This window comes from Megalobrama amblycephala, linkage group LG14 (genome assembly GCF_018812025.1).
Source record: "Megalobrama amblycephala isolate DHTTF-2021 linkage group LG14, ASM1881202v1, whole genome shotgun sequence".
NCBI lineage: Eukaryota > Metazoa > Chordata > Actinopteri > Cypriniformes > Xenocyprididae > Megalobrama > Megalobrama amblycephala.
Window position 1 is genome coordinate 14,608,833 of NC_063057.1, and position 20,025 is coordinate 14,628,857.

Below are 20,025 nucleotides of genomic sequence, written 5' to 3' on the forward strand. Positions count from 1 at the left end.
CTCACCTGTTTGACCTGTAGGCCGTGGCTCCATATTCTCTCCAGCAGGTCACACAGACTGGCTATGAGCGTGTTCTCCTCCAGACCGGTGATGTTTGCCTCTCCATGTCCCAGTTCAACAGCCTCTCTGCCCATTTTCTCCACCAACATACGCTTGGTCTGAACATCCATTGAAAAACATCATTACCAAAACATCATACCAGACATTTCAGTCTTGATTCAGTCTAAAGACTTTAATGCAGCAGATAAGCAGGTCAGACTAGTAATTATGCTTGTATAATGCATTTAATTTCATCAATGCATTTCTATGACTTCTACAAGACCTGTCCAGTGGTTCATGATTACTGGATAAGGATATTATTAAAAATCATTACACAGAGATTGTTGGGGCAGATTTCAATTTGTATGTTAAGTATTAAGCATTTGAATTAATAAATGTAAGCAATTATACTTAATAGTTTACTTAACTGTCTCCAACAAAACTCCTAATAGACAGACAAATGCCTATCACAGTGACCTACGCCAACTTTTGCACTACCATGTACAATATCTAGCCACTGAAATATTTTAGAGCAGTGAAACGATTATGTAAACAATACCATTATATTTATTTTGGTAACACTTTATTTTAGTGTAATTGTTACATATGTTACATGTAGTAATAACAGTAAATTACATGAAACTAACCCTAAACCTAATCTTAACCCTATTCAGTACTTAAATGTATAATTACTCCATAACAAGGACACCTTAAAATAAAGTATAACCTTTATTTTTTTATTAATAATGATTACTTTTAAAATTCAAATAAGAAAGTAATATCTGTGATTTTTTTTAAGCATAATAAAATTATAATTTTAAAGTTCCCTGATATTTCCATTAGGAATGGACCAACATTAAAATTCTTGTTAATATGATAAGCTGTATTATAAACCTAATTTTTTTTTATGTAATGGCCAGTAACCAACCAATGGCTGATATAAAATTCTATATTATTTTATATAAATAAATAAAATATAAATGAACAACAACAAAAAAAAAAATCTGGTGTTTTAAATGCTACAAATAAATTCAGGAATTGTTGCATTATAACGCACAATAGGAAAATGGATATTCATTGAGATTTGCTAAATATTACGTTTATCAGTGTATTAAATCATTACCGTTTTTAAAAATTAACTTTAAAGGATTAGTTCACTTCAGAATTAAAATTTCCTGATAATTTGCTCACCCCGATATCATCCAAGACGTTCATGTCTTTCTTTCTTCGGTCGAAAAGAAATTAAGGTTTTTGAGGAAAACATTCCAGGATTTTTCTCCATTTAGTGGACTTCACCGGTTACCAAGGGTTTGAAGGTCCAAATTGCAGTTTCAATGCTCTAACCGAACCCAGCCAAGGAATATTTTATATATCTCATGTTGGGAAGGTCACGGGTGACGTAGGCGGAAGTACCGAGCAAGTGTTTACAAAGTGAACGTGCAAAGACTAAGTCAAACGGCCTTTACAAAAAAGATAAAACAACGATGTCGGGCGATTTTTTCGCCCTACCTCGGTACTTTTGCCTACGCCATGCGTGACCTTTCCAACGTGATTACGTCAGGCATGGCACATTGCAGAGCTAGTGCAAGATGAGCATTTGTGGTTAAAAAGTATATAATGAATGTTAAAAAGTATGAAAATGACCGATCGTTTTGCTAGACAAGACCCTTATTCCTCGTCTGGGATCGTGTAGAGATTGTGCATTTAAACTGCAATTTGGACCTTCAACACATTGGTAGCTGCTGAAGTACACTATATGGAGAAAAATCCTGGAATGTTTTCCTCAAAAACCTTAATTTCTTTTCAACTAAAGAAAGAACAACATGATCTTGAGCGAAATTTTAATTCTAAAGTGAACTAATCCTTTAAGTGAGCATTAAATGACAACAAAGGTAGTCTTTCAACAAAGGAAATATGCATGTACAAATATATAGTATTGATCAATACAAACACCTTTAAAATTGCTTGATAACAGACTGATATAAAAATTCTAAGTTTTCCATAACTGTGGGATTCCCAGTTAAAACGCACACAAATACCTTCATATATGCATATTAAACTCATCCTAACCTTCATCTTGCATTCTTTCAGTAAACCCTCCACAAACTTCCAGTTGGTCTGAGCGATGACTGCAGGGGAGAGGTCTGATAATTTGGGTTGTCTCAGGTTCTTCCCCAGGTTACGGGCCTCCTGCATGTACTTCTACACAAAGAGATCAGGACACCGATATTGAAGAAACCAAACGCATTTACAAAGGTTCAAACACACTCACACAAGTAACTGTTGAAAAGTTTGAAAATTTTTGCTTTGTATTAAAAACAAGATAACTTGGGGTACAACAGGGGGTGATTATAAAGCAGAGGAGTTTTCTTTTTTGTGGGGTCCTGTGGGGTTTGTGATTGCTGAGTGATTCACTAAGCGCTCACTACTGAAACTCTGGTTTATTAGAGCGTGTAGGAAAATCCAGGAGCAGATTTGAGTGCAGCGGAGTTCAAAGGTCACTGTGTGTCTGAGGGGAGGGGCTTCAAGGAATTTGTCCGTCAGGGAGGAGTTTGTTAAGGGCATGTTAGGAATGTTTTAAGTCGGTCATATAACGACAGGCCTCCACATACCAGACAGCAGGCTGAGAAGGACTTTTTAGGTGGTTTAATAGGCAGGGGTGGCGCCTTATCCCACTCCCAGAAAGCCATAGAGTTCTGCAGGAGCAAACACCCCTCCACCTGTTGCGAGGTGGTACGACCCACACCCCACAGCATCCAAACGACACACGCACACAGAAACGATGAAGAAACAAAAGAAAAGGAAAGAAAAAGCAGCATGCCACGCAGTCAGACAAGAAAAGACAAGTGAGAAAACACTAAGACACTTGAAAGAGAAAATACAAGCTTAAAAGTAAGAAAAAAAAGGAGACAAATGAAGAAATGAGAACAGGCAGATTCACAAAAAAGCCCAAGAGGCTAAGCATGATTCATCAAAAACTATTTACAAGTCAAATTTCAGGTAAATCACTTAAAGACCATTTACGTGATTCAGACGTCAGGAATTATGTGATTTATGGATAATTGCTTTCAATTAATAGGGATGATTATCAGTAAAGGGCTTTAATATTGGTCAGTATTGTAGTTATTTTATTATGTGTTTTTGCCATTTTTTGTATTTAAAGCTTAAATTATTTTTATTTTAGTACTTCTACTTAAACCTCGTTTACCAACATTTCTAATTCTCATTTCATCTAATATTTATGTTTTATTTTATTTCAGCTTTATTTCAATTACCAAAAACTATTTTTAATTGTTTGAGGAACAGACGGATACCATTGTTGTTATTGTCAACTAAAATTAAGACGTCACAAAACACAACAAGTCTTATGGGTCACTTTTAAGGTTCTTTTGCATTCTTTTCGAAGCTTACGTTCTTATTTATTTCAACAACACGGAAAAGAGCGACAGTTACAGCCTTCAAAATTTCTCCTTTTGTGTTCCACGGAAGAAAGTGAGCCTAAGGAGACTGGAACAACATGAGGATGAGTAAATGATGCCAGAATTATCATTTCTTTTATTTATCATCAGTTTTATCTACCATCTGGCAAATGAGTCCCTGTGAAAGTATCAGTCAAAAAGATATGAAGTAAAAAGACTTAAGATGGGAGGAAGTACATGAAAGGAGTCTGTGGTAATCAAAGGCTGCACACAGAACAGGATGAAAAGAAAAAGAGAAAGAGGCTGAATAGGAAGAACCGCTGCAGTCTCACCTCTTTGAGGTCATTGTCCAGCACAAGATGTTCGTTCTGCTGTCTGTGTCGGTCCACTCTGCGCTGAGTCGAGCATGTGCGATTGGACCACCTGATCACAGAGGGTTTCAATTAGTCGTCCCACACACACATATTGATACAAGCTTTAAAGAGTTGCTCAGCTAATATTAACACTGAAGCGCCACATGCCCCACACTGAATGGTCAACGTCTCATAATGGTGTCATGAAGCGGACTCACTTGTTGTTGGTGGGCCCTGAGGCGAGCACATCAGCCTGTAGTTTGGGAAAGAAGCCCTGCTGGTATTTTCCTTGGCCAATCTTCATATCCAGTAGATGTGGATGGATGGCCATGTGGTCGATCTTTCTCAGCCGTTGCTCTATGGCCTGGGCTGGAGACAAGAAACACAGCTTGAGTGAGAAGGGTTAACTGTTGCATTGTGACAGCTTGAGACTTGAAGTGTTGAAGTGGCATGTGACTTCAGAATGTTCACCAATAACAGACTGTGAGCTCGAGGCTTGACTTCAGCAACAGTAAAATAAAAGTAGTTGAAAATAAAAAGTAATTTATTCACAAATCTACTCTTAATAAGATGCACTTTGCATGGGTTATTTTAGAAAACAACTTAACACATAATAAGCTTCAATCATGAAATACTAAAATAAAAAATATTGACTGATTTTAGAACTAATAAAATGAATAACAATAATAATATAATAATTATTCATTTTCTTATTTATAAAATGATTATTATTATTATTACTACAATTACTACAATGTTTTATTAAATATAATTAATATAATAATTTTACACATAAGGTGCTTCAATAGTGAAATATTGGCAGATTAATATAAATAAAAATATATAAAAATAAACTAAGAATAATTTATATTAATTTTATTATTGTATTTAATAATAATAAAAAAATAAGATTAATTTTATTATTCATAAAACATGCTATTATTGCTATTATATAAATTATAATAATAATCAAACTTAAATTATTAATAATAATTTACAAGGTGCTTCAAAAATGAAATATGAGCAATAATTTTATAATTATTTATAAAAATATATAAATAATTATAAATAATGACCAGAGTAAGATAAAAAAAAATTATAAATAATAAACTATCATTATTAATTTTAAATAAATGTTATTAATTGGTGTAAATTATATTATAAATTATTATTATTATTACTATTATTATAGCATTTTTATATTTTTATAACTAATAAAATTAACAACAATAATTATCATTTTATAAAACAATATTATTATTATTGCACTGATTTTAGAACTAATAAAATGAACAACAACAATAATGATATATTAATTTTATTATTTATACAATTATTATTTTTATTATTATTATTATTATTATTATTATTATTATTATTACAACAATTATTTAATATTAATTTTCCAAATAAGGTGCTTCAATGAAATATTGGCACATTAACATTAAAATATTAATACAAATCAACTAATAATTATAAATAATAAACTTAGAATAATTAATATTAATTTTATTCTTATTTGTATTATTTATTATAATAATAATAAGAATAATAATAATAATAATAATAATAATAATAATAATTATTATTATTATTATTATTATTATTACTACTACAACTACTACTACTATTGGTCTGACAAGGAAAATAAAGTAGCTATAGTAGCAGTGCAGTGCATCAGAAAGATTTTCATCGATTTTGCATAAACTGGAATAAATTCAAACCTTGTTTTCATACTAACATGCTAACTTTTTAAGCATGCAACAAATAATACATAATATTATCACTTTCATAATGCATTCCGAGATACACTGAAAATGTTGGGCATCTTTCATAGCGCATCTGTGGGCAGTGTGCCATTTCAGAAGCACATTTTTCAAGCCAGAACAGCAGCATCCATCTTCCAACAGTGACCTTTAGTGTGACAAGAGGTTATTGACCTAACAATGGTACTGAGGGCTTAGCGAGCAGATGCACACTCAACAATATACAGCGCACATACACACACGCGCAGGCTTCCCAAGATGGCACAATACTGCGCCAGGCGCCCGCTTTTTTCTTTTCAGCATTTGGCAGTCTTTCAAAAGCGATCCATTCATATGACTCATTTGAGAACATGCTCTTCAGTTCTTTCATTCTGTGCTCCTCTCCTCATTTTTCAAGCACTTCTGCTCTCTCTCTCTCTTTCTCCCTCCTGTCTCCTCGGCCCCTCAGCCGCCCTCTTGAACTGTCACTCTCTATAATCATCTGGGCACATAAGCAGCAGCAATTTTTTTTCTACAGCTTCATTAAAATTGAAATACACAATTTGTAGTGACAGAGCAATGACTGGGGGAATTACCATCGTTCAGAAAAAGAATCATAAAAGGTGCTCTGCTGAGGAGGACGTGATTGCACAAAACTCAGTAAGGCATAAAATTAGAAGACAATTTTTAATGCAGTAGAATAAATTAATATCCGCATCTGTTTATAGATACAAAAAAGATAGCACCAAACACAATAAACCACCTAACAGTAAATAATTTAAAAGACTTGAATCAACCTGAAAGGGCATTCATACTCCTATTTTTACTTCTGTAATGTGACAGACTACAAAAAGCTTATTTTATGCTCTTTTTTTTTTCTTTTTTTAAAAGAAATTAATAATTTAAAGGTGCCATCGAACGTTTTTTTACAAGATGTAATATAAGTCTAAGGTGTCCCCTGAATGTGTCTGAAGTTGCAGCTCAAAATACCCCATAGATTTTTTTTAATTAATTTTTTTAACTGCCTATTTTGAGGCATAATTAGAAATGCACTGATTCAGGCTGCGGCCCCTTTAATTGCTCGCGCTCTCCACCCCCCCCAGAGCTCTTGACTCTATCACTGCATAAACAAAGATCACACAGCTAATATAACCCTCAAAATGGATCTTTACAAAGTGTTCGTCAAGCAGCATGTCTAAACGCGTAAGTATAGTATTTATTTGGATGTTTACATTGATTCTGAATGAGTTTGAGGCTATGCTGCGTGGCTAAAGCTAACATTACACACTGTTGGAGAGATTTATAAAGAATGAAGTTGTGTTTATGCATTATACAGACTGCAAGTGTTTAAAAATGAAAATAACGACGGCTCTTGTCTCCATGAATACAGTAAGAAACAATGGTAACTTTAACCACATTTAACAGAACATTAGCAACATGCTAACGAAACATTTAGAAAGACAATTTACAAATATCACTAAAAGTATCATGTTATCATGGATCATGTCAGTTATTATTGCTCCATCTGTCATTTTTCGCTATTGTCCTTGCTTGCTTGCCTAGTCTGATGATTCAGCTGTGCACAGATCCAGACGTTAATACTGGCTGCCCTTGTCTAATGCCTTGAACATGGGCTGGCATATGCAAATATTGGGGTCATACATATTAATGATCCCGACTATTACGTAACAGCCAGTGTTATGTTGAGATTCGCCTGTTCTTCGGAGGTCTTTTAAACAAATGAGATTTATATAAGAAGGAGGAAACGGAGGAAATGGTGTTTGAGCCTCACTGTATGTCATTTCCATGTACTGAACTCTTGCTATTCAACTATGCCTAGGTAAATTCAATTTTCAATTCGATGGCACATTTAATACATTGAATGTGTCAGTAAAGACATAATGTTACAAAAGATGTCTTATTTCAAATAAATGCTGTTCTTTTGAACTTTATTCATAAAAATATATCATGGTTTCCACAAAATATTGAGCAGCACAAATGTTTTCAACATTGATAATGATGAGAAATGTTTCTTGAGCAGCAAATCAACATATTACAGTGATTTCTGAAGGTTCATGAGTTTTTATTGTACTTATCAAATAAATTCATATCTCAAACCTTAGAGCTGATATTTTGTCATCATTTACTCCCCCTCAAGTTGTTTCAAACCTGTATAAATGTCTTTGTTCTGCTGTACACAAAGAAAGATATTTGGAAGAATGTTTGTAACTAAGCAGATCTCAACCCCCATTGACTGCCATAGTATTTTTTTTTCTCTACTATGCTAATCAATGGGGGAGCGAGATCCGTTTGGTTACTAACATTCTTCCAAATATCTTTCTTTGTGTTCAGCAGAACAAAGACATTTATACAGATTTGAAACAACTTGAGGGGGAGTAAATGATAAAAGAATTTTAATTTTTGGGTGAAATATCCCTTTAAACTGAGATCTAACATCGAATCAATTTGACATTTAATCAATTAAGAGAAGTAAATCTCATGTCAGACCACTAACTCTGCATGTTTCTTACCCGATTCCTTCAGGAAAGTGCATTTCTGGTAAACAGATGAGCGCAAGCTGGGGGCACGGACATTGTAGAGGCGGGCCTTCTCAATGCGTCCGTCAAACACTCGTAGGAGGGGCTCTTTCTCCTCCCACTGAGACATGATCTTGTTGTCGATGAAGGTGGCAAACATTTGCGTTTCGATGAAATGGGACAAGAAGGGCAAGTATGGTTCCGGCTGGTCTGAAAGGAATGAGGCCTGTGGAGAAATTAAATGAAAGAACTTAGTACCATCTGAAACTTTTGACAAAATTTTGGTACAAGACCAAATTAGACTGAAAAAATAGTATTGAGAATGTGTTTGATGTGCATCTTTGGGTGTGAAACATGCAAGTCACCTTGTCAAAGTTGTGCATTTGCTCTCTGTTCGTCAGCCAGGACTCTAAATCTGGCGAGTTCTGAATCACAAACGACTCGTAGTCCGCAAACATTGTCGCGAAGCGCGCGGCGAACACCTCCCTCAGCTGCACGTTTAGTTTTGCGTTCCTCAGCTCTTCTTCCTCGACAGGAGACCTTCCTCCAACGCTCTCATCCCTTACGGCCTTCTGTCCCGCTGCCAATGTCTCTAGACGGGCCACTTTCACCCCAGTCCTTTTAGCCAGAGCCTGCAGACGCTCCAGGGTCGGGTTGCCTTGAAGAAGTTCCAGCATGTCCAGCGCCTCCCCGCCGAGGTTGCCATTCCTCCTGTCGTCCACTAACTCGCTCAAGGACGTGCTCTTCAGCTCCTTCTCCAGCATGGAGGTCTGCGTGGTGACGGCAGGCTCAGGGGAGGTGTTGCCCCCCTCGGGAGACAGGCCATAACTTAGCAACACCTCGCTGAGTTCCTGGATGAACTCGGTCTTATTGGGGAACTGAGGAAAGTCTTCAGGCAGCTCGATGCAGTGGTTGTCGACGTCAACAAAACACAGGTTCGCCTGAGGAGAGCAAGGAGACGTGCAAATTAACATATGCTTCAAGTCTCATATTTAAGTCTCTGTAATTTTAGCTTTGAGTTCTGCCGTACAACTTTTTTTTTTTATTAAATGCCAACAGGCTGATTTTTGTGGAATTACATTTCAACATTTCTGAAAATATTCATATTATATGTATGAACTGGGTTTTTTTAATGTATATATTTAGTGGACCAATATATTTATTATATAATTTAATACTCAAGATCGGAAGCAAAAAAACAAAAAAACAAAAACTTGGTTCAAAAATTATTTAAAAAGAATGAAATTCAGCTTCATTGTGTTGTGACAAACAAATATATATATATATATATATATATATATATATATATATATATATATATATATATATATATATATATATATATATATATATATATATATATACACACATTATATTATATTATATTATATATATATATATATATATATATATATATATATATATATATATATATATATATATATATATGCAGCAAATCAGCAGATTAGAATGATTTCTGAAGGATCATGTGACACTGAAGACTGGAGTAACGATGCTGAAAATTCAGCTTTGCATCACAGGAATAAATTACTTTGTCAAATATATTTAAATAGTACAAAGTTATTTTATATTTCACAATATTACTGTTTTTTACTGTATTTTTAATTAAATAAATGTAGCCTTGGTAAGCAGACGAAACTTTTTTTAAAAACATTAAAAATCTTAGTGGTTCCAAACTTTTGGACTGTACTATATATATATATATATATATATATATATATATATATATATATATATATATACACACATATACATTACATTACATTACATTATATATATATATATATATATATATATATATATATATATATATATATATATATATATATATATATATATATATATATATATACACACATACATACATACATATACACACACACACACACATACACATACACATACACACACACACACAGGTGCTGGTCATATAATTAGAATATCATCAAAAACTTAAATTGTCATCAAAATTAAAATAAATAAACATTTGCAATATATCAGTCTGTGTGTAATGAATGAATATAATATACAAGTTTCACTTTTTGAATGGAATTAGTAAAATAAATAAACTTTTTGATGATATTCTAATTATATGACCAGCACTTGCATATATAAACATAAATATATGACCAAAAATTGAGTCGCATTGTGCGCATTTTGATTTTAAGGGCAGAGAATTTGGATGTCTTTTTGAAAATGTAATTCAAAATAACCGTAGCACTACATTAACACAATTATTTTATACGCCAACTTCATTTTGATGTGCCAAACAGAGCAACATCCAAAACAAACACAAATGCCTGATGGGGAATTACAGTATTCAAACACACACTGACCCAAAGCTGCAATAGCACATCATCAGTTGTACTGACAGAATAACCAAAGCCAATATCTGGAATTAGGTTAAATCAATCCAGTGGATCATTAGAAATCTCACTGTGCGTGCTGTTTAGTCACATGCAATGCAGCTCATGCAGATGCAATGCCCTCAAGTCAGTGTGTGTGAGCGTGACCTTGTTGCTGTAAAAATAAATCAGTCAAGCAGAACGGTCCGCTCTGTCAGGCCACAATCCTGACAGCCTGTCAGAAAGAAGCATTTAGGCCAGTATGTGTATATTTAAACTATTTTTGCTATTAAAAAGTGTTTTAGATTAAGGTTATGATTTGAGTTCATCTTTAGGGTCACTAATTTGACTGTCTTTACTTCAAATCAATGTATATCATTTGAAACGTGTGTCAGATGTGTCTGTGCACATGTAGGTTTGTTTGTGTTGTACACACATCCAACACTGGTCCTGATCAGAATATAATCCCGTTCTATTATGAGCAAAGGCAATGGAGCATAATAACTGAACTAAATGTCACTGTGAGCCATCCTATTTTTCTATTACACAAGGACACATCAGCCTCAAGTGGTTTTGAAGCAAGGACAAGGAAAAGATTGTGAGAAGAGCAGCATTTTATCAGAATCCAGCCTCAAGAGATGACTTTATGGAAATGGCAAGACTAGAATGCACTGCAACAAGGTCAGTGGAAAAATCCAAGATGGCGGACAAGGCAAAATGTAAATAATAGTATTATTTTTTTTTATTGTATTTAGAATTTTACCCAATATTTGTGTGCTGTTCATTCAAACAAGCTTTTATTAGAGTATTTTACTGTTAACTTAGCAACATGCTAACAGCAAACACAATTTGAATCAAGCCAAGAACAGGTTTTGAACAGTTTGCTGTCCTGTTCACCCCAAAATGAAAATTCTGTCATTAATTACTCACCTTCATGTCATTCTAAACCCGTAATTCTTTTGTTTATCTTCAGAACAAATGAAGATCTTTTTAGTGAAATCTGAAAGCTTTCTGTCCCTCTATTGACAGCCTATGCAACTACCACTTTCAAGCCCCAGAAAGGTAGTAAAAGCATCATTAAAGTAATCCATGTGACTCCAGTGCGTTGGAGATTAATATTTTGTAAATACAGTGGTAAATTATGTTTTTTTTTTTTTTTTTTGTGCAAACAAATCACTCCCGTCGTTTCATACAATTGAGGCTAAACCAATGGAGTCACATGGATTACTTTTAATGATGTCTTTACTACCTTTTTGGGGCTTGAAAGTAGTAGTTGTGTAGGCTGTCAATTGAGGGACAGAAAGATTTCACTAAAAAGATCTTAATTTGTGTTCTGAAGATGAACGAAAGCCTTACAGGTTCAGAATGACAACTAATACTTTACCCTAATTTGTGTCATGATCAGTTTCTAGAGTTTTTAGACTATGGTTTTAAATTTTAGATTTAAAAAAAAAAAAAAAAAAAGAAATTAATACTTGAATTCAGCAAGGACGCATTACACTGATCAAAAGTGAGAGTAAAAATGCATTTATTTTCAAATAAATGAACTGTCTATTCATCAATGAATGCTGGAAAAAATGGTTTTCAACATTGATAATAATAAGAAATGTTTTTTGAGCACCAAATCAGATTATCGGAATAAAATCTGATGGATCATGTGACACTGAAGACAGGAGTAATGGCTGGAATCACAGGAATAAATTACATTTTAAAATATATAAATAGAAAACAGATATTTTAAATTGTAATATTTCACAGTATTACTGTTCAGATTTTTAACTGTTCAAATAAATGCAGCCTTGGTGAGTGACTTCTTTCAAAAATATTTCTAAATCTTACCGACCCCTAACTTTTGAACTGTAGTGTATAGAAACAGGTTCCGAATGCTGTTCCAAATTCTGACTAATAATAAAATACAGCAAAAAGTAACACAGAAGTCATGCAGTAAAACGGAAACCCATGCTGTTGTTCCAAAATGAGCAATCTCCTCTCTCATTCCCCTTTAGTCTCTCTCTTGTTGTCATCAGTCTTTTTTCTGGGTCAGAGCGACTTCAAAGAGAATGCATAGCAGGGAATCTGGATGTGGAGTTTTACGGAAAATGGGATTTAGGGATGAGGATGTGGGGAAGCCTCGCAGCACCCAGACAGACAAATCATGAATAATTAACTTCAGCTAAGAATTCTGATACAGTGTGACAAAGAAACAAAGGCTCTGAAGATAATGCCACATGTCAACATGGAAGCTCTGCATTCCAGCATCCCACTAAGAAATAAAGACTGTAAGAGAAAAGCCTCATACTGTTAGGCTATTTTCAGCAAAGGCCCCCGGTGCTTTTTAAAGGCACTGAGGGCGTTCTCATATATGCAAATCACCCATCGTCACAAGCCAATCCGGCTCCAAACTTATAAAGCCTCTTAGAAAAACAGCCCACTTGACAGATGCATCCACGTCCTAGGTCCCTAAGTGGCAGTGCCATGATAAGGAGTGTACTTGTGTTTTAAAGTGTGAGTATTGCAGGTTGGTGGATGTGAACATGGTCTTAGTGTGTGCGGGTTACCTCTTGAGGCAGCTCTAGTTTGGAGCGGTCCGTGCCCTCTTTGGACTGCAGGCCCATGAGATAGGGCACAGGGGCATCCAAGAAGTGCAGCAGAGAAGCGGGAAGGATGGGCACGTACACATGCTGCCACTGGAACGGGAACAGCAACGTTGTGATTCCCTCCGCAACCACCATGAGCCTCTGGTAGTCTAGACGTATATGGGAAAAGGAAAAGAAAAAAAGTGTTCAAGTCACAAAAGAAATTTAAGAAATCATATTATACACTAAAAAGTAAATCAATATGTAATAAGTTGTAATTAAAGTTTGTTGAAAGGGAGTCAAAAATAAAATGTACCGCACTTAAATATGTCTTACTAGCAACAAAACTGTATATTGCATTATGCAAAGTAAATTATTAATTAATAATAAAATGAAAAAAACAACAAATAAATAAAGAACAGAGAAATAAAACAATATAAATAAAAAACAATATAAATAATAAACAAATTGTTTTTGGCAGTATAAAAATTTAGTTATCTAAATGTTTTTGCCTACTATATTTGTATCACAAATAGCCTCTTTATGACATATCAGTCATAAAGAGAAATGTCTGCGACATATCAGCTAAGGTCCGATTATCATAACCCTGAATTAAGTTAAAATTCCTAAAACTGGCTAGTAAATCCGTTTGATTTAACCATCAAAGTCATTTCTACTTGCATTTGGCACTTGACGATGGTTCATTTTAGATCCTGGGATCTGACTGAAATTTGATGAAAGGCACCTGTATGGTAGACTTACTAAAAGAGGGCAGTGTGATTATTAATAGATGTTTCTCGCAAAATCTTATCATTAGTTTATATGGAGAACAGTCAGAGGAATTCATTAGCATGTGTATCAGCTTGTGTTTGCTGAAAAGCATATGTGCTGCAGCAGGGTAATGTAATATTCATTAGACTCCTCTACATTCATTCAGTCTCCACATCAAAGGCCCTGCAAAGATGCATTTGCCAGCATCAGAAATTAAATTTAAATGCTTAAATAAGAGATAAATTGATCTGCATACAGTCAAAACTTAAGCCACAGTCTGTAAAGTTGATGTAAAAAGTAGGACTGTCAACAGATTAAACATTTAATTACATTTTTTCTTTAATTTGTTTAATGCATATTTACAGAGAAAAGCCTCCAAATTAACAGAATTTATAACTTTAAATAATTGTTGCAGATCAGTAAATCAGAAGTACAAAAAGTCAATATATTGTTTCGAAACGCTGCATCACTGAAATAAATAATAAATAAAATGAATAAATTTGTAGTGTTATTGTATAAATTATGCATTTTAATGTTTATTTTATTGTATTATTGTGATAAAATTAAGAATACATTATAAAAATAAAACAAAACCATGAAACAAAACAAAACCATGAAACAAAACAAAACCATGAAACAAAACCATGAAACAAAACAAAACAAAACCATGAAACAAAACAAAACCATGAAACAAAACAAAACAAAACAAAACCATGAAACAAAACAAAACAAAACCATGAAACGAAACAAAACCATGAAACAAAACAAAACAAAACCATGAAACAAAACAAAACAAAACAAAACCATAAAACAAAACCATAAAACAAAACAAAACAAAACCACAAAACAAAACAAAACAAAAAAACCATGAAACAAAACAAAAACAAAACCATGAAACAAAACAAAACAAAACCATAAAACAAAACCATAAAACAAAACAAAACAAAACCATAAAACACAAAAACAAAAACAAAAACAAAAACAAAACCAAAAACAAAAAACAAAACAAAACAAAACAAAACAAAACAAAACAAAACAAAACAAAACAAAACAAAACAAAACAAAACAAAACAACCCACACAGTTACAATCCTACATTTCTTACCCTGTGAGTAGAGGAGGATCTGCATCTCCAGCAGGACACAAGTGAAAAGCTGCACCAGATTTTCCACACCCAACAACCGGAAGGCCTCACCCAGTGGGAAATCAGCCAATGGTAGCTCCCCGACACCAGGCCTCTGGCACAGGATAGGTTCATACACTCCATGGAACTTTAAAGAGCGTCCGGGAGGTGGCAAAGGTACTTCATAGAGGATGTTGTAGATGTAGCTTTCCAAAGGGAGTGGGGGTGGCTGATGGGAGATGACGGCCCGGTGGATCTGGGACAGGAAGCGTTTACAGGCGTGCATGAAGGGCATGGGCGTGATTAGACAAATAGCTTTGGACACGTACAGAGTGTCACGAACGGAGTCGTAGCCTTCCCCAGAGCAGCCACAATTCCTGCGGCCCCCTTGTGAGGATGAAGTTGAGGAGGGAGACTCGACTTCATCCAGACTGCTGGCTAAAGAGTCCATACTAGAGGAGGATGAGGATGAGGAGGAAGAGGACGATGAAGGGCAGTTATGCGCCGATGCATTATGCTCTGCTTGGTGCATCTGGTGTAACGTCTGCATGGCGGAGCAGATCTGAGGGCTGGTCACCTCCTCGTAGAAGGTGTGAACAAAACCATAAGTGCGAGATCCGTCTTCTCTTGTGATGAGGAACGAGTGGAACTGTGGAGTGCGACTGTCACGCTGTGTTCGGAATGACAGACCTTTGGGCATGCAGAGCTGTGGAGAAAGAGAAAATATTGCTTTAGTAACTACATATTTTGTAATGTTGCTTTTATTGTGATATTTGATACACAGGGCTTCTACCGTTTACATTTCCAGCAACAAGATAAAATGCAGTGAACCTGAGCCTAAAGGGTTAGTTCACCCAAAAATGAAAATTACCCAATGATTTACTGACCCTCAAGCCATCCTACGTGTATGTGACTATATTCTTTCAGACGAATACAATTGGAGTTATATTAAATAATGTCCTCGCTCTTACAAGCTTTATAATGGCAGTAAATAAAGGATGAGATTTTGAAGCCCAAAAAAGTGCATCCATCCATCCAGTGCATCTTCTGAAGTGAAGTGATGCATTTGTGTAAGAAAAATAGCCATATTTAAAACTTTAAAAAGTAAAATAACTAGCTTCCAACAGACGTCTGAATGCATCGATCGTCTGATTTACGGCAAAATAGAAATTGTTATAAAAGCTTATAAAAATTGCAAAACATTCTGATGATAAAGATGTTTTAAAGTACATTTTAAGCACGTTTTCTGCACTACACAGGGCAAAAATAGGAAGCTTTTGCACCTACACTTCTTTGCCGCTCCTATTTACACCGCACCATGCTGCACGCACATGCAGTGCGAATACTGTAACCTGTTAATATGAGCACCGAAATAGTGTCATTCAAGTGCCGTCTGAAACCGGCAAGCACTGAAAAGATTGAGAATAGGAAGGAGAGAGTGAGAGGACAGCAAGAGAACAAAAGAATGCGGGAGTGAAAAGAAGATTAGCCAAGGGTGGAATTGAAAAACGAAAGTAATCACTGGGGGAATTTTATCCAGGCCTTGAAGGATTGAAAACTGAAATGGAGTTCTGCGATTGCAAGCTGTCTTTCAAAGCACTTTCAATGTATGTGTGAACCTCCTCAGAGAAAAGCCTGGCCTTGAAAAATGACTCAACAGGAATGTCATTCCATTTTTTGCTCAAATGATGTGACGGCATCACGACTGGCAGTGCTGTATACTTCAGGTGTTTTTTACAGAGCGAGAACACGTACAATGAGCCGTTTCCATGCCGACGTAAGCAGAGAGCTTGGGTTGAATAATTGATGCTGGTGTCACTACTGCCAAGCTTCCGTTTACGTTTGCTGATGGAAAAAATGACCTTGCAGCATGGGAACGATAGGTCAGAGGGTTTCGTTACCTCTGCGTGTTCTGGGACAGTAACAAAAACCCCTCGGCTGATCTGTGCATGCAACCACAGAATGAGCGAGAGTCTGCGTGTACACGTTATGACACTCCAAATCAATGCAGATACAGACAAACAAAACAAAACAAAACACGAAACAAAAAAAACAAAAACAAAACAAACAAAACAAAAACACAAACAAATAAAATAAAAAAATATATATAAAAAATAAATAAATAAAATAAAATATAAAAATACTATAAATATATAAAAATGAAATAAAATTTTAATTATTTAAAATGAATAAATAAAACTAAATGTTCAAACCAAATGCTGAAAAAAAAAAAAAAAAAAAGGCCAAACAGGTAAAAGTTTAAAGTACTGAAGTCACTTACCATGTTAACAGCATCCTGGTCAAATGGGTTGCACTCTATGTTCTCTGGGTAGTGGGCCAGAACTTTGGATTTAAAGGTCCTTTTGAGGGGGCTCTGATCAAAGTTTTCCCCTGCAGAGAGGAAATTGTAAGGAAGAAGGATAAGTAGATGCCTGGAAACATCTTTTACATTATTCATAATCTTTAAAATGCAAAAGCAACTATGGCATGAGTGTGTCTGAATTCTTAAACAGTCATAAAGAAGTAGTCTCAGTTTCACTGCATTAAACTAATAAAATTTTCATGAATTCACCACCAAAATGCAAACTTGAGGCCTTCTGAGAGACATCCATGTGAACAAGTTACACAGGATTACATGCTTTACATCTACTTACACCGCATCTACACCAGACGCGAGCAGCGTGACAAAATACAATTTGTTGTGATTTGTTGACAATGTGTTTACAAAGAGTAAACTGATGCCTCGTACCATTTACGACATATTTCAAGCACTCGCGATACTTCTCATAGGAAGGACAAAAGGATTTGCAATGATCGCTTTGTCGCGTCCAGTGTAGACAGCTTCTAGCTGTTGCGGCATGATAGACATGGTGTTAGTAGTAGTGCTAAACCTTTCTAGGAAATGTTTACTTGTATTTGACTATAGCTACAGTAAAAGAAAAGAAAAGAAAAGAAAAGAAAAGAAAAGAAAAGAAAAGAAAAGAAAAGAAAAGAAAAGAAAAGAAAAGAAAAGAAAAGAAAAGAGTTTCACGAAACACTGACGCTCAGTGCATGTTAGTGCGTCTCAAACAGGCCGACACATGCCGCCTGTGGTGTTAGATGAAAACGGCATAGCTTTGACAGCAAAACGCAAGCGGGAACAGAGATTGGAAAAGTGCCATGATTGCCACAACAGCGCAGATTACAGGAGCAGACAGTGTGTCATGCAGGATTTGGATCTGATGAGAGTTAAAAAGGACAGATTTAAATCGAATGGATGTGAAGCAAACAAGATAGAGATTGCAGTTAGCATGAATAGATAAACAAGACAACTAACTGATGATGGCACATGTTGATGAGCTGAAAACAGCATCCAGACACTCGGAGTGTGTTGAGGTAATTAAAATGGAGTCTAATTAACAATGTAGTTCAAACCAAATCCATTTTGACATGTATGAAGATCATTTACAACCTGAATCTGTGCACTGTGGGGTGAACTAGCGGTGATTTTGTAGGAAAGACTATGTGACAGCCCTAGGCATTAACTAACAGGAAAGGACAGGGAGGAGGAGACTAAAGCCTACTAAAGCCCTTTATAACAGAGAGAGTCTGAGGCCGCAGGCATACACGTGAGAAAGAAAGAGAGACAGACAGACTGATGCAAACTCCCCATGAAGTGATAGCAGGAACAGCAGGAGAACAGCAGAAAAACAAGGCAGGGAGGGAGCAAGAGATAGTCAGTGTTGCAAGAGAACAGGAACTGATTTAAAATAACAAGCAGAGGCAAATGACCCACATTTAACTATGATGAGGCTGCATATCGCAAACTGAGAAAGAACAAGAGGAAAAGAGGGAGGAAGTAGTGAGGACCGAAAGCTAAAATGACAACAATGACCCCGTTTACACTTGGCATTCAACATGGTCAAAGCAACGTCAAGTTTTTTCTTTCTTCATAATGTATATTACTATTAAAGGTGCCATCAAACTTTTTTTACAAGATGTAATATAAGTCTAAGGTGTCCCCTGAATGTGTCTGAAGTTTCAGCTCAAAATACCCCATAGATTTTTTTTAAATAATTTTTTTAACTGCCTATTTTGGGGCATAATTAGAAATGCGCCGATGTGCAGCCCCTTTAATTGCTCGCGCTCTCCGCCCCCCTAGAGCTCCCGACTATATGACTGCATAAAGTTTACACAGCTAATATAACCCTCAAAATGGATCTTTACAAAGTGTTCGTCATGCAGCATGTCTAATAGCGCAAGTATGGTATTTATTTGGATGTTTACATTTGATTCTGAATGAGTTTGATAGTGCTCCGTGGCTAAAGCTAACATTAAACACTGTTGGAGAGATTTATAAAGAATGAAGTTGTGTTTGTGCATTATACAGACTGCAAGTGTTTAAAAATGAAAATAGCGACGGCTCTTCTCCCCATGAATACAGTAAGAAACAATGGTAACTTTAACCACATTTAACAGTACATTAGCAACATGCTAACGAAACATTTAGAAAGACAATTTACAAATATCACTAAAAATATCATGATATCATGGATCATGTCAGTTATTATTGCTCCATCTGCCATTTTTCGCTATTGTTCTTGCTTGCTTACCTAGTCTGATGATTCGGCTGTGCACAGATCCAGACGTTAATACTGGCTGCCCTTGTCTAATGCCTTGAACATGAGCTGGCATATGCAAATATTGGGGTCGTACATATTAATGATCCCGACTGTTACATAACAGTCGGTGTTATGTTGAGATTTGCCTGTTCTTCGGAGGTCTTTTAAACAAATGAGATTTATATAAGAAGGGGGAAACAATGGTGTTTGAGACTCACTGTATGTCATTTCCATGTACTGAACTCTTGTTATTCAACTATGCTGAGGTAAATTCAATTTTCAATTCGATGGCACCTTTAAATCAAAATAAACTATTAATTTCAAATAATACCTGTCTGATTTCATAATCTTTAATCAAAATATAATAACTTGCTATTTTTGCCTAGCTATTCAGGTAAACTCACAATCAGTCTTGCTCCATTCTGATATAATATTAATATTAAAATACAAATATAAAATAAATATCAACATAAATTGAATTCTTTAATATTTTGCT

The 20,025-nt window shown here is 35.2% G+C and overlaps 1 protein-coding gene across 4 annotated transcripts in view; it reads right to left on the minus strand.

Annotated features, from left to right (window-relative positions):
* Positions 1-20,025, minus strand: part of dennd5b (DENN/MADD domain containing 5B) — a 47,834-nt gene that overhangs the window by 10,899 nt on the left and 16,910 nt on the right. For all 4 annotated transcript variants that reach the window (XM_048154679.1, XM_048154678.1, XM_048154676.1 and 1 more), the window contains 9 exons: positions 17,210-17,319; positions 14,911-15,634; positions 13,018-13,205; positions 8,459-9,034; positions 8,088-8,319; positions 4,030-4,180; positions 3,791-3,881; positions 2,110-2,241; positions 6-158 (listed from right to left, as the gene is read on the minus strand). In XM_048154679.1, the coding sequence (XP_048010636.1) occupies positions 6-158; positions 2,110-2,241; positions 3,791-3,881; positions 4,030-4,180; positions 8,088-8,319; positions 8,459-9,034; positions 13,018-13,205; positions 14,911-15,634; positions 17,210-17,319 (2,357 nt within the window). The remainder of the gene's footprint in view (positions 1-5; positions 159-2,109; positions 2,242-3,790; positions 3,882-4,029; positions 4,181-8,087; positions 8,320-8,458; positions 9,035-13,017; positions 13,206-14,910; positions 15,635-17,209; positions 17,320-20,025) is intronic.